Source organism: Mustela putorius, unplaced genomic scaffold, assembly GCF_011764305.1.
Source record: "Mustela putorius furo isolate JIRA1106 unplaced genomic scaffold, ASM1176430v1.1 tig00003896_pilon_pilon_pilon, whole genome shotgun sequence".
NCBI classification, from domain to species: Eukaryota; Metazoa; Chordata; class Mammalia; order Carnivora; family Mustelidae; genus Mustela; species Mustela putorius.
This window is the reverse complement of record NW_025422045.1, coordinates 10,244,389-10,259,521: the sequence shown is the minus strand read 5'-3', so window position 1 is coordinate 10,259,521 and position 15,133 is coordinate 10,244,389. Positions and strand designations below refer to the sequence as shown.

Below are 15,133 nucleotides of genomic sequence, written 5' to 3'. Positions count from 1 at the left end.
ACAACCAACCTGCCTTTGCATAAATCATAAATACAACCCCATATGGCCCTAGTTCTGAGCTCTTTGGTGAGTGGTGGGAGAGTGGCTTGTCTAGGTCTTAAAAAGACCCTCACCCTGGGGCTCAGGTGGGTTTTTGAAGGCAGCAGGTGGGCCTGAGGCCCATTATCTTTTTCTTCCTCGGGCCATTACCCCAGAGTGGTGAAAATAAGCGTCTTCTTCCAGCTTGTGCACAATGCAGAGATGGGAGACACGGACCTGTGCCTCCCCCATCAGACTGGGAGAACCTCTCCTGCCATATACACCCGCCCCATCCAGAGGATTCAATGTAGCCATGGGCGGGAGGGAGCACCAGAACCTTCTCTGGCCTCAACAGTAAACATATGCCCTTCCTCCCTTCTCAATTTATCCCCTCTACTCTTTCCCTGGTAAAAGACTGAGATCAAGTTTCAGGATGCTGGATGGGTCAGAGACCCACAGGAGCCCGGCACATCCCTCTTTGTTAAAAAGAAGACATTAAAAAAAAAATCATAATGCGAATACTTTATTATCAATGAGTGACTGGTATTAGCTTTTTGTCTGGGCATTAATATTGGGAGAAACCATACACCAAACCCAGGCTTTTCCACCTAGCTCTGCTGTATCGTTTTCTTAAAAACAAAAACAAAAACAAAACAAAACGAAACAAAACCACAAACACACAACAAAACGAAAACCAAAGAATAATAATAAAGGAGGAAGGAGGAGAAGAAAGAAAATATATTTGTATTGAAAGAATTAGAAGCCAAAGTGCGTCTTTCTTGTTTTGTCCATATACACACATTGCACCATACATAAATAATTACATTGTAAAAATGACTCCATAATTACAAGTATAATATATATTTCCATATAATATATAAAACTTTATATTAAATCTAGGTAGATGATATTTGGGGGGGAGGGGTGTCGTCCGTGGGGGGGGGGCTGTGTCTCTGGGCGGTGGGGCGCGGGGTGGGGGTGGGGCGCGGGCCGCCGCTATCTGTGGCTGTTGAGGAGGACCTCGAGCCAGCACGGACAGGAGGTGATGAACTGCCGCGAGTAGCAGGGCCCCCAGCCCTTCGCGAAGCTGATGCGGACGCTGTTGGGGTCGTAGGGCCCGTCGGCGGCGTCGGGCTCGGGCCCGTGCTGGAGCAGGCCTGAGCGCTCGAAGTCGAACACCTTGATGGAGTAGCCGGGCGGCACCTTGCGCACGACAAGGGCGCGGCCGCCGGGCGCGTCGAGCGTGGGCGAGTTGACGAAGATGGGGTGCTCCGCGCGGTTGTAGGCCCACACGCCGTCGGGCTCCTTGCTGAGCAGGATGCCGAAGCCAATCTTGCTGCGCGTGCGCCGCACCGACTCGCTGCGCTGCTCCAGGTTGAGCTGGCCCAGGCAGAAGCCGCTGCCCTGAGGTAGGTCGTAGAAGATGCTCACGGCCTGCTCGTACACCGCGTAGAGGCGGCCCACGCGGGTCCGGTGCTCCCAGTAGGCCACGCTGCACCAGTGGCTAGGCTTGGCGGCATCCGGAGACATGCTGGCGTCTGCGGGGCAAGCACAGGGCATGGGGGAGAGGGGGTAAGTGGGCGGCAGGGGGGGGGGGGCACAGGGGCTCCCTTTCCCCTGGCCAGGCGGCTTGGCTTTTCCATATAAAGTACGGTGGGGTTTCCAGCGCTCAGCACACCTGAGGGCAGCGCTGCCCTGAACTGTAACTCGTGGGAGAACAGACCCCTAACACACCCGCCGAGGGGAGCACCTGAGTTTAGGAGCCCACGGAGAAGGCAAGTCACCCGCTGTGTGCTCCGGCTCCGGGTACGCAGACAGGAACTGCACCCGGCTCCTGCCCGTAGAATTTTCCAAGCTCAAGTTAGCAGGAGAGGGATAACCGCCCCCCTTCCCCCCACACACACGCCCAAAGGAAGGGCTGCACACTGTACTTCTGGCTACACCTGACTCACTGGGTCCTCCCATCACTCTGGGTCGAGGCCACCTTCTCCTCATTTTACACAAGAGGATCCAAGACCTGGCAGACACCACCAGCAGCCTGCCAAAGGCCACACAGGGTCTGAGCCCTGCCTGCCCAAGCCTCAACCTGAACAGAATGGGATTAAGTTATTGGGGGGCATACATCACCACTCGAAAGGGGACTCGGGCACAGGAAGACATGGTAGGGTGGGGGAGTTGGCCCCCAGAACCCCTTCCCAGTTTTGAGCAAGACTTGAGCAAGATGCCTAGTTTCCCAGTCTCTCTTGGCACAAAGTACAGATTTTCACCCCAACTGCAGCCCCTTCCGCCACATGGGAAAGCTGAGGGTCTCTGAATGTTAAAGCAAAGTTGCTTTTGTTAAAGCAATTGTTCAACTGCTTTGATTGTTACATTGTTAAAGCCGGGGCTCCAGACATCACCAGCTCTCAAAAGGTGTGTGCTGCCCCTCTCTGGCCCTCGGTTTCCCCAGCAAAGGGACAGCAAAGGGGTGGCCCGGATGACTGGAATCCCTTTCCCCTCCAGCTTGAGGCACATGTGCATGTCCAGATGAACAATTTTCTGACACCAGACCGAAGGTCACACAGAGGCCAGGGCCTGTCAGAGGGGCTGCCCCTCAAGGACAGCGGGCAACCCCCTATTTGCTGCTGTCCTGTGTGGGCAGCTTCTCAGATTCTAAAGCTTTCACATATCTGGCCCTTCCTTTGAGGTCAGCTCTGAGAAGCAGGTGGGCTACCCCATGAGGGGACATGTTCCCATACAGCCCTTGGATGGGGCTCATACTCAGAGGGAGAGGTTCCCCCGAGACTATCATGGGAGCACAGCAAGGCACTCTATGGCGTAGCTTCTCCAAGATCGAAGTCCAACCAAACCCCAGGAAGAAAACACAGCTAACAATCTCATTCAGGAGCCTGGGCAAGGTCAACTGTCTGCCTTCAGCCCAGCCCCGCCTAAGAAGCCCCAGAGCAGCGGGGTGACAGGGCCCCTCAGATCTTCCTAGGCCCTGGCAGGCCCGCCTAGCCACCTAGCAGGAAACTGTCTCCTCGAAGGGCCTCCTGTAAGGCTGCCAGCTCTGCTGAGGCCTGGGACTGGGCAGAGCCCCAAAGGGCGTGCCCCTCACCCTTGGCCCGGCGTCGAGGTCCCAGACACAGGTCCCCAGGCCACTCCCCGAGAATGTGTTACTTTGCCTCATAGTCCCCTCCAGGCTCCTCCTGGTTCTGGCCAGTGGGGGGATGGAGGAGGGGAGGAAAGACCCAGGTCCTTGCCCTCAGCTGACTTGCCCTTGGCCAGCAGGTAGAGAAACAACTTTGGCGTGGGGTGAGCGACCAGGCTGCTGGCAACTAGGCCAGTGCCAGCAGGTGGGCAGCCAGGTACGCTGCAAGCCACGGCCCCTCTCTCCATCCATCCATCATCCGGTACAGCTCTGGTAGTTTCCAAGAGGAAGCAAAGCAGTGCCATCCCAGCCTGGCCGTGAAACCCCAGGACCAGTCTTCTCATGAGCCATGAGAGTTCCTTTAGTGCACTAGAAACAGAGAGGTAGGGGAGCAAACATCTGTGCCTGGAGAATGTTGGGGGACAGGAGAAGCAACGTATGTCCCCTTCCTCCCAACAGCCTTGGATCACTTCTGTTATCAGCCCCTTTCACAGGTGAGAAAACTGAGGCCCAGGGAGGTGCCATGAGCTGATGGAGGGTATACACGAGGGAGTGCCAGGCCACACTCTGGAGTGGTGGGGGGCTCTCCTCCACACTCTGGGTAGACTCCCTGCTGAAGCCCCCGCACTGAGCAAATCCTCTCCTTCCCCAAGCCTCAGTGTTGCTGTGTGTAACCAGACTGCTGTCATGGTCTGAATCCTAGAGGTGCTCACCCACTACCAGGTGAGTCATACCCCCCCCAACCCGCAAAGAAAGGCCTTCGCTCCCCAAGAATGCACTGCAGCTTCACTGAGGCTTACTACTGTCCCAGCTCTACAGATAAGGCTCAGAGGGCCACCCAGTCATAAAGTGGCAGCTCTGCCCCAGGGTGGAGTCCCTCCATCATAAAAGGCAAAGAAGCACTTTGGCAATCTGGGGGAGGGGCAGGAAAGGGAGGAGGGGGTTGAGAGTAATGGAACTGAAGGCCTTTGAGGGGGATACTTCCTGACCCTCTCCTCTTAGCTCCTCCTACCCAGGCCAAGCCAAACGCCCCTCATCATCTACCTCCACGTCATCAGTACCCATGTCCCAGCCTTGCTCCAGCATTCCTCATGGGAATTGGATCCTGTGCTTGGAAGATGAACCCCAGAGCTATCCTAGGCCTCTAGGGCCCAGCCTGCCCCAACTGTCTGGCTCAGAGACACTGCCTGGGCCAGGCCTCACCTCCCGCAGCCTCTATGGTTAAGCAGACTGGGTAACACTTCATCACACCTGGGCTCCTGGCCAAGTCTTCCAAATTCCAGAAGATAGACTGCTGCCTCTGAGAAGCCCTCTCTGATCTCCCCCTCCCATGCACCTGCGGCCTTCAATGCAGTCACTCCTGATGCCTGAGCAGGTGCCTATGCTGTTGGTCAGTGCCCCTGGCTGGTCTAGACTTTCCAGGAGGAAGGGGTGTGCCTCAATCCTCTTTACCTCTGTCCCAAGACTGCATGTATCCCCAGGGTGCTCTTAGAACATGCTAAAAGGGAAGGAGGAAGGAAATAAAATTCATCCTAAGGATCAGCCCAGTGCTCTCACCACCAGCTCCCATTGGATCCTGCCCAGCAGGTAGGGCCGGGGCTCTCGGACCCCGAGGGACAGTGGGCAAGGATTTAGGTCTGAAGTCTCCCAGAAACAAACCAGCAAGTGAGCCCATCACCATGCTGAGGGTCTCCCTGTCCCCACCCAGCTTTTAGGGTCTTGGGGCCCCAGAGGTTAAGGGACCCACTGATGTCATCTTGTCCAGGGAGCCCCAACACTTTGGGCTTTTGCAAACCAATACATTGTTCAACAGAGGGACTGTGAATGTACTGGGTTACTACTGTTTTATTTTGTCATGTACAGACTTCTTGAAAACCCCAAGACTGTCGACTACTACTAGCACAAAAGAAAGTATAATTTGATACTAATGAAACAGGTAGGACCTAAATCAGAAATGTAAAAGTTAACATGATTAGATATAAGAAATGTTCTCATCTCTTTCACTGTGAACCAGTGAAGATGCAGTGCAGAGACTGGCCTGTGGGAACCACTAATTGAATCCAATGTCCTTGTGCCCCACGGATGGCACCCCAGGGGTCCAGTGGGACTCACCCAAGCACACACAAGAGCCAGATAGCAGCACTGGGACCAGAACTTGGGACCCTAGAACTCTAATTTAATGCCTGTCACAGGAGCCAAAGGGTTTCAGAGTGAAACAGACCTAAGGCTCTTGCCACTGACTGGACGTGAGGCCATGGACCAGCCACTGAAGTGTCCCTAAGCCTCAGTCTGCCCACTTGTAAAACGGACTTATTCCTGACCCAGAAATCTTTGGGTTTTCTGGAAACTCCAGCAGCAGATCAATCAGGTGCAGAAAGAAGTAGCTGTCTCTTTACTGGTTCCAGTGCTGGCCCTAACCCTTCACAGGCTGGGGCCCCTTAGGGGTTTCGGGGGTCACAAACCAGGGTCACAACCATGGGAGGTTATGATAGGATAGTGGATGGCAGTGCCCCTCACTAACTGTACAGCACTGTACTGATGGAAAGAGTAAGTTTCTAGCTTGGAGCCTGAGGTTAAAGAGGGGGGCTCATTAGCACAGGAATAACGAATGGAGCAAGGCATGGCTGAATGTCTAGAACCAAGTCAAGGGCCACTGTGGCTGTTTACTTACACACACACACACACACACACACACACGGATTCGGGTCTCATGAACTGTGGTGGACACAAAGCTGACCAGCTCTCTGCGAGTGAGAAGGCCAGCCCCCCAAATTCTGCCCTCCCCACAGTGGCAGAGCCCCACTCTGTGGCTCTGCTCTTCGTCCTCGGCCCAGCTGCCGCTCGGGCGCAAGGGGACAGTCTTCTGCAGAAGATCTTTTTCTCCTTGTGGCTCCAAGGCTGTGGTCCCGCCATCAACCTAATTAGGAACCAGCTCCTTAATTGCAAATAAATACCAGGGAGTCAGAGCCGAGTGAACAACATCAAAGATGACCGCGCTCTGACCGAAACTCCTGCTCACTACCCCCTGCTCGGGGCCTGGCCTAGTTCCCAGCCAGACTCTGGGTCCTGTGGCTGGGAGGGCTCTGGGCTGGGGGTGGGAGGAGAGAAGAGGCGCGGTCTGGCGCTGTGTATGGGGTGGACCTGGCAGAGCGGCCCCAGGCTGGGGGGTCAGGAATCCTGCCTCGGGGCCTGCACCGGGCAGTCCCTCTTCCTTTCCCTGGCCTCTGGCTTCCCATCTGAATAACGGGCTCAAGATTTCTGCGATTTAGTGAATGTTCACAGCAGCTCTACTTGGAATCACCTGAACTTGGCAGACAGCTCAGATGTCCATCAACGGGAGAATGGATATTAGGGACTGAGTATTTGTGAACCCCCGAAATTCAGATACTGAAATCCTAAGCCCCAGTGTGATTGCCTTTGAAGGCAGGGCCTTTGGAGGATGATTTGGTCATGAGGGTAGAACCCTCCTGAATGGGATTAATGCTCTTAGAAGAGAGACCCAGAAGAGTTCCCTCACCCCTTCTGCCCTCCTGAGGATACAGCGAGAACACGGCCACCTATGAACCAGGAGTTGGGCCCTCACTAGACACCAACACTTGTCAGCACCTTGATCTTGGACTCCCCAGCCTCAGGAATGGTAAGAAATAAATAAGTGTTTTTTAAGCCACCCAGGCTACAGCATTGTTGTTACAGCAGCCCAAACAGACTAAGATCATGGAAACACAGAACTAAGGGACATCCATAGGACGGAATCCAACTCACCAATAAAAAGGCACGAACTAGTGAAACCCACAACAACGCGGGTGAATCTCCAATATGTTGTGCTAAGTGAAAGAAGCCAGATACAGAAGATAGGCTATTGGTTTCTATTTATATAACATTATTGAGCAGACAAAACGAACCTACGGTGATGGAAATCAGAACAGGGATTACCTCTGGGGAGCGGGAATGACTGGGAGGGGGCGTGAAAGAACGTTCTGGAATGATGGTCATGTTTGACATCTGGATTGGTACCATGGCAACTGGGGTGTACACGTACATGTACATCCACAGGCACCACCTATACTCGGAAGAGTGGTGCATTTAAGTGTAGCTATGATGCCTTGAAAGCAGGAGTATGTGCTGCTAGGGCAGCTCCCTATGGCTGCCCTGGAATGGCCTCAGCAGGGCTCTGCGGTGGCCCAGGGGACAGCCCCTGTGTTTCCAGACAAGGCACCGGTGACCCAACCTCCCCGTGGTGCCCACATTCCTGCCACCAGAGGGTGGTGGACACCTGTGGTGGGCAGGAGGAGACTGGCCCACAAGAGGCACTCTCCCCTGTGCCCAAGCCAACCGCTCTGATGGCTGGCATTCCTTCCTCTCCGCCTCCCATGTAATTGGGGCGGGGGGTGGGCACCAAGGGAGCTGACTGCAGCCTGGGGGAGGCGGGAAGAGCTCAAATCCCAAGAAAAGCCTTTAGCTTCTTCGAATCAGCAGTTTTCTGTCAAAACAAGGGGCAGGAACGTTCCTGCGGGCTCCCCCGTGGGCTGCACGCTCCAAAAGTCTGAGCATACGCAATGCAGCTTGTTTTCCTCGTGATCACCCCCCTTTCAGTTTGGCCAAACTGCCTCGGACCCGGCCATCCTGTGAACGGATGTACCCAGGTTCAAGTCTCTGTTTCCTCAGGCTCTAAGAGAGTGAGATGGGAAGGCTCAGAGCATTGGCAGGCTGGAACCCTGAGTCCTCCTGGTCTCCAGGGGCTTGGCGGGTTAGCCCATACGCCTCAGTGTTCAAAGCGTTTGCTGCTGCCTCCCAGCCGTCTGGGGCCACAGCAGCCTCCCTGCCTCTCCCCGGGGTTGGACAGAAAGAGCTGACACAGCCACACTTCACATGAGCAGAGAGAGCTAGGGCAGACAGACCCCGACCCCACCGAGGGCTGGGAAGGGAGACTCAGAGGCCCAGAGAGGTGAAGTGACATGCCCAAGGTCACCCAGAAAGCTGGCAGCAGAGCCTGGAGAGGAGCCCCCAGAGGGCTGGCTTTTCCAGTCCCCTTTTCACAGGCCGCACTGGGGCCTCCTGCCCTCCGGGAAAGCTCCTTTCTTCTGTCCCTTGTCATGCCTGTGGCTTCAAGTTCCCTTCCAGCCGGCAGCTTTTTCATCTGCGGCTCCCAGGCCTGGGAGTAATTATGTGGCCCTGGATCTGGTTAACCTAACACCCCTTTAAAAGCCCTGTTTGCCCATTAGATAAGTAGTTTTTGTAATCAAACGTAAGGGGGGAAAAGGAGTTTCCACTTAACCTTCCTTTGTCATTTTAAGCTGCAGAAATGGCTTTGGGTTTTGCAGCAAGTTCAGATATGCAGCATTCATTAGAGGCTCTTTTTCTACTTCTTTTTTTTTTCCTTTGTTAAGGGAGGGGGAGACCATTCCTTTATCCATTGGGCTCTGGCAGTAAAAGCAGAGAAGGAATGCGCACGGGGCCATGTCATGTTAATGGTCAACAGCTCAGAACGAGTCTCTCCGCTGAACTCTTTCCAAAAGCAGGGCCCAGCTGACAGGAGTTTCCTCTTATTCGCTCCCACTCGCCCCTCCCCACCCCCCACCTCAGCTCCAGCACCTTTGGCTCCTAGAGGAAGCCAGGCTTCCAAGAGGAAGTTCCTAATCGGTCATTACATCACGGGCGGTCTGGCCACCGCTGCTGCCTGCCCAGGGTCCACCTCAGGGGCTCTCTCAATCTCCGGGGCCGAGGTCGGCGCTGGCTACCCCCGCACCCCCCCCACCCCCCGCAGCCAGTAGGCCAGCCAGCTGCTCTGCTTGGGGATTCCCCCCGCCCACCCCCAAGACAGGGATGAGATGGGAATGCCAAGGGGGAATGACAGCAGGAGAGGAGGGAGGCCAGGAATCACACAGGCCGTGTGGCCCAAAAGGACCACTTTGCAGAGGATAAAACTAAGGCCGGAAGACGTAAAGCGACTTGCCAAGGCACATTGGAAATTCACCACTAGGCCAGGACCCACTGGGGATCTCCTGCGCAGGGCTAGACTTAAGAACGTGGTTTCAGGAGCAATGAGTGCTTCCTGCATGTGAATTTCAGTTCTGCCACTCACCAGCTGTGACATCTTGGGTACACGACTTCACCTCCCCGGACCTCAGTTTCCTAATCTGTGAAATGGGGATGCAATCATCGCTTACCTCAGTCAGGCTGCTGGGATTCACTTCAAGGGCACCAAATTAATGCCTGGTTCGCAACAGGCACTCCGTAAGTAACAGCTGTCCCTATTCTTACTAACATTATTAACCACTGTCAATCTTATCTTTCTATATTATTTGTATACATTATTTAACAGACTGAGTCGGCTCTTTGGTTCATAAAGATTTTCGCATTAGGTAATAATATCTACAGAGATAAGACATGCCAATGGAGTTGAAAAGTAAGGGGAAACAGCAGTAGTAATAAAATAAACCAGCCAATAATACTAATAATACTATATATCAGCCACCATTTAATGAACCATTGCCAGATGCCAGGCAGAATACGAAGCACTTTAAATGCACTATCTCAACATCTGGCGAGTCACTTTTACACTTCCACCAGCCCTCTCAGTCACTCCCATTTTAAGATGAAGGAACCGAGGCCCGAAGGTCAGGTAACGTGTCCACAGCCCCCAGCTAGGAAGCTGCAACATCTGAGCTTGACTACCTGGGCTTTGAGACAGGGGACTCTGCGCTACCCCGGTGGTTGCAACCTGGAGGAGAGCAGGGTAATGCCACTATCAGGGACCACCCAGCCAGGTCCACTCCGAGCTGGCAGGGGAAGGTTCTATAAAGACTCGACCTAAAAAGGGGTCCTTGGGGGTGCCTGGATGGTTCAGTCAGGGAAGCGTTGGACTTCAACTCAGGTCATGGCTCCCTGCTCAGTGGGGAGTCTGCATGTCCCTCTCCCTCTCCCTCTGCCTGCCACTCCCCCACTAGTCACGTGCACTCTCCTCCTCTCTCTAATAAATAAAATCTTTTTAAAAAAGGGGGGAATCCTTGGATGTGGCACTGTGGTGGGCTACTACCCCACCACGTGCTGCCCACCTTACCATTACCAGGAGGGCAGTGCGGTTTTCGGAGAGCATACAGCATACGGCACAACGGCTACCAACGGCCCCCTACAGAGTCCCGCAAACATACATACTTTCTTAGTGTTTCAGTTTTCACACACCCCCTCTACCCTTCCAAAACCCGATGAGCGTTTTCTAGATGCTACAGTGCAGAACAGTGGTTTTGGGGAAGGGATACTAACCCCAGCGGAGTCCTGGGGTGGGGGTGGGGGGCAGGCACGCAGGCTCTTTATCCATGCTCTCTCTAGAAGCTGCCAATTCCATCCAAGAGATGGAATCATCCCCTTCTCCAAGTGATGAAGTTCTAGAACCTAGGTGAGGTTTGGTGGGCTGAGGCTGTTCCCTCATCACAAGGACAGAACCCGGGTTGGTAGGGCCACAGGGCAATGCGGGGTGGGAGTCCTGAGGGGTGGCCTCACACCCTCTGCTGGGTCCTTCATGCTGCCTCATCGGCTCCTTCTGCTCTTCAGGGTGGTCCGCAGAGCCTCCACCCTGGATGGGGTTGGGGGCGGTGTGCTAGGATAGTCTGTGGCAGACACAGGCCATAACCGGCCTTCTCTAGGGAAAGGCCTGTGGGGCCCTGCAGGAAGGCCTTTCTTCCAGCCTCCGCGCCGTGTCCCTGGCCTGCTTGACCTCGCATCTCTGGTGGAACAAAGTGGCAGCCTGGGCCGCGGTGGGGAAGGTTTCCACTCCTTTTTCCTGTGCTGTATTCAAACAAGTTCTGAAAAGCAAACTCCTGGGGCACCCTTGACAGAAAACAAGTTCCCAGCCGGGCCCTAACACACATGCCTGCTCCGTGTCCCCCTGCAACCCCACCCCACTTTCTCCAGGACCTACTGCTTCAGGGAGACCCACCAGGGGGGCAACACTGGGGCCCTGCTGCCATCAGCGTCCATCTCGCTCTGCTGCCCCGGTGAGATTGTTTCAGGCTCCCTGTACCAAGGCTTCTCTCCCTGTGTCTCTGTGCCCTATGGTCCAAGCTCCCTTCTTACAACACTCTGCGGGAGGCTACAGCCTCCCACGGCCACCCCGGAGGCTGCCATGAGCCTGGAGGACCAGACGACACCAGAAACACCGTGCACTTGCCTGGACCAGCCTGGCCCTCCTAAAGGAAACCCAGTCACCTAAGCCAGAGGCGGAAGAAGACCCCCAAGGAGGCAGGCCTGGGACCCAGTCCAGAGTCGGGGAGAATTCTGGTTCCCTGGGCCCTGCGAGCGAAGTACAGGAGACAGGTCTGCCGAGAGGAGAGACAGCGATAAGAAGCTTAGAAAATCAGCCCCCATTTTCAAGAAGGAACCAGTTTCTGCAACAAAAGCCTCTGAACTTTGCTCCCATTCCAAGTCCTCTTTTGTCTTATCACAAAGTCGACTCTGAATCTGTTTGTTTGTTTTCTTACGCAGAGACCTACTGGGGTGGGAAAGCCTTGCTTTTCATATTGTGCCTGGAAAGATTCTGAAATAACACTATTTGTGCAAGATCATGAAGCTGCGCACCACCTGGGTCCCCAGGAAAGAGGCGGCAGTTATGAGGCACCCCAGTCCTCCCTGCCTGCAGGTGGGCCCTGCTCATGGCCCAACTCCCGAATTCACACACAAACCGGGCCCCTCCCAGGTCTCCAGGGTTCTCGGTCCCCGGAGCTGGGTGTTCTATTTTTTCTTCTTCTTCTTCTTCTTTTTTTAATATTTTATTTATTTCTTTGTGTGAGAGGGAGCGCGTGCACAGGATGCAGGGCTCAATCCCAGGATGCCGGGACTATGACCTGACCCAAAGGTAAACACTTCAACTGAGCCAACCAGGCACCCCATGAGCTGGGTTTCCATCTTCAAGCTTTAGGTGCCAACATTGGCGGATTCAACCCAACCTGACTTCCCTGTTGGATCCGAGACCACAGAGAACAAAATCGACCTTTGGGGGGGTTCAGATGGGGACAGCCTGGGCATGTGGGAGAGGTGCAGGGGTGCAGTCTATGGCAGGTGGTGGGGAGCTCCAGGGTCCGGGAGAACGTGGGACCCCTTTGCTTTCCTTTCCTTTCCCAAATACAATTTTACTGGAAAACCTCCTGCCCCGGACTTCTGCTTGGACCCAACATAACGCCATAAAAGCAAAGTACCTCAAAATCGCCCTCCATCAGCCTGTCTCAGCCCTCAGGGGCAGGAACCTAAAGCTGGTATAGAGATGGCCCGAGGGGGGCACCTGGGTGGCTCAGCAGGTTAAGCCGCTGCCTTCGGCTCAGGTCGTGAACTCGGAGTCCTGGGATCGAGCCCCGCATCGGGCTCTCTGCTCAGCAGGGAGCCTGCTTCCTCCTCTCTGCCTGCTTGTGATCTCTCTCAATAAATCTCTCTCAAATAAATAAATAAAATCTTTAAAAAAAAAAAAAAAAGAAATGGCCCGAGGGATAACCAGGTGAGGCCCCCCACAGCCTGGACCCCTCATATCCCTGGCTCTGTCACCTCCTGCCATTGGGGTCCCTTAACTCCCTGTGCCTTAACACCCTCCTCTTGTGTACTTTGTCCATCCTACTCTCCTCTGATCTGGCAGGCTCCTGAGACTACCCATTTGCAAAACTGGTCTGTGGGCAGGTCCCTCCATCTCTGAGAGCCAGGACCGGCTACGTACTTTTGGGGGTCAATATGAAAATGAAAACGTAGGGTTCCTTGTTCAAAAATTATTCTGGGGCCGCCTGGGTGGTTCAGTCGCTTAAGCGTCCAACTGGATCTCAGCTCAGGTCTTGATCTCAGGGTCTGGGAGTTCAAGCCCCACGTTGGGCTCTGCATTGGGTGAGGAGCCTTCTTCAAAAAAGGATTTAGAATTTCAGTGGTGAAGGCGGGTGTGTGTGTGTGTGTGTTTGTGCAGTGGATGGAGCAGAGGCCCCACCCGAGCACGGGTCTGGAGTGAGGCACGCCAAGATGCACACCAAGAAGGGAGTCTTAGGGATCACTGGTTTCCCTTGCAGAGTACCTCACTCCAGGGGAGTTAGCGAAGGTCCTCACGACAGTTTCCTCCCCTAATCCCCAACATTTGTCAGACTCCTGCTCACTCAGGATCCCGTCGTCACTCCCCTGGAAAAGCCTTCCTCCAACCCTGGGTGTGACCACATCCTGTCTGATGCTGCCATTAGGAGGGCACGTGGGTCCAACCCATTCACCCGCGAGAGGACTGGCCCGGGATGAGGCTGCCCTCGGCTCTGCTTCTCCTCCCCTGGGCTCCGGCGCCACGAGCCTGACAGGGTGCTCTCCACAGTGGGGTGCCAAACGGATTTTAGAGCTGGGAGCTCGGGGAGCCACTGGGAAATCCCTGGGTCATCCCTGGGTCTTCCCTGGGTCTGAAAAAGGTGAGCAGCCACACCTGTTCCCAGTTGACAGATGACAACATGGATGCTCAGAGGCCCAGACACCGAGGCAAGGAGGGCGAGGCTTCGTTTCTACTTGAGGATCCTCATGAAGCAGCCCGGCCAATGGAATCCCAGATAAGCTCACTGTGCGCAAGGCTTGTTTCGGAACCCCCCGCCCAAATCGCCTACAGCCTATAGTCATCTGTTTGGCAAAGGGGGGTGGATTTCACTTCGCTGACTTGCTAAGTCCATGAGGGTGAAGGGAACAGAAGGGATGGCTCTGAATGGAAGAGCCAAAGAACAGGGTGGGAGGCTGGTTGTCTTCTCTGCATAGCTCTCAAAAATACGCTTCATCTTGGGGTGCCTGCGTGGCTCAGTGGGTTAAAGCCTCTGCCTTACGCTTGGGTCATGATCCCAGGGTCCTGGGATCAAGCCGTGCATTGGGCTCTCTGCTCAGTGGGGAGCCTGCTTCCTCCTCTCTCTCTGCCTGCCTCTCTGCCTACTTGTGATCCCTGTCAAATAAATAAATAAAACCTTAAAAAAAAAAAACGCTTCATCTAACACCAGCCTGTTGTTATTTACCAACAAGACAGTGTCATGTGACCTCTGCCAAACACACCTGCCTTGATTTTACACTACAGGCGCAGGTTGCCATAAGCACCCCCAAAATAAAGTACCAGAGGCAGGGGCATTCGATTCAAAAAATAATCCCCGTGTTAAATCCTCTTTTCTAAGATATCCTTTTGCGACACAAAGGTGCATAAACCACACCTCTTCAGTGAACGCAGAGTCCAACCTGGTGGATTTTCTTAAAGCGAGGGTTGCCTGGATCACTCTTGCATATTTCTAGAACAAACAGGAGGGCTTTGTAATAAGCAAAAAACTAATATTGACTGGAGAGATCATTAAGCCACAATTAAATACTAGTATTTGCCGTAAAGAACACAGTAACAGGAGATTTAAATGTTCCCTGCAGAAATGTTGCAAAAGGACCCGCAGGCTTGGCAGTGGCTCACGCCTGTGACCAGGTCTCCCATCTGTGGCTGTGCTACCGTGTGCGGCTTGAAGCCGTCTCGGCCCAGGCTCCGAGCTGCCTGTCACGGGCTGGCTTGTCAGGTCTGGGGCAGGAGGTGCAGGGGAGGGAAGGAGCCAGTCAGTCCATCATGTCAGGCTAGCAGGTGGACACAGTCCCAGAGCCCTGGCCCCACACTCCAACCTCAAGTCCAGTACTGGTTTCCACAGCCTCAGGAGGCCAAGCTTGGTTCCCACAGCCCCGAGAGCCCAGGCCAAGAAAGGTGGCTCTCCCCCATGAGTGGTGATGGGATGCTATTTTGAAATGTGGAGGGCTTTCTGATCCTCCAAGCCCATCATTCATAAGTGACCCTATTTTAGGTTATGAAATCTAAAACTCAGAGGGGTGGGTGGGCTGACTGCCCCCTGGTCCTCACGGGTTAACAAGGAAGCAGGGCAGGGCTTGTCTGCATCTTTTGAGGCTCCTTCTACCATCACTGCCTCCTGCCAGGCTCCTCAGGAAGGTGAGCCATCACCTCTGGAACCGTTATGTATTTCTCAA

General features: G+C 54.4%; 1 protein-coding gene across 2 annotated transcripts in view; it reads right to left on the bottom strand.

Moving 5' to 3' along the window:
* Positions 1-525: 525 nt before the first annotated feature.
* Positions 526-15,133, bottom strand: part of SMAD6 (SMAD family member 6) — a 74,829-nt gene continuing 60,221 nt past the window's right edge. For both annotated transcript variants that reach the window (XM_004758625.3, XM_004758624.3), the window contains one exon: positions 526-1,556. In XM_004758625.3, the coding sequence (XP_004758682.1) occupies positions 1,015-1,556 (542 nt within the window). In that variant the 3' untranslated portion in view covers positions 526-1,014. The remainder of the gene's footprint in view (positions 1,557-15,133) is intronic.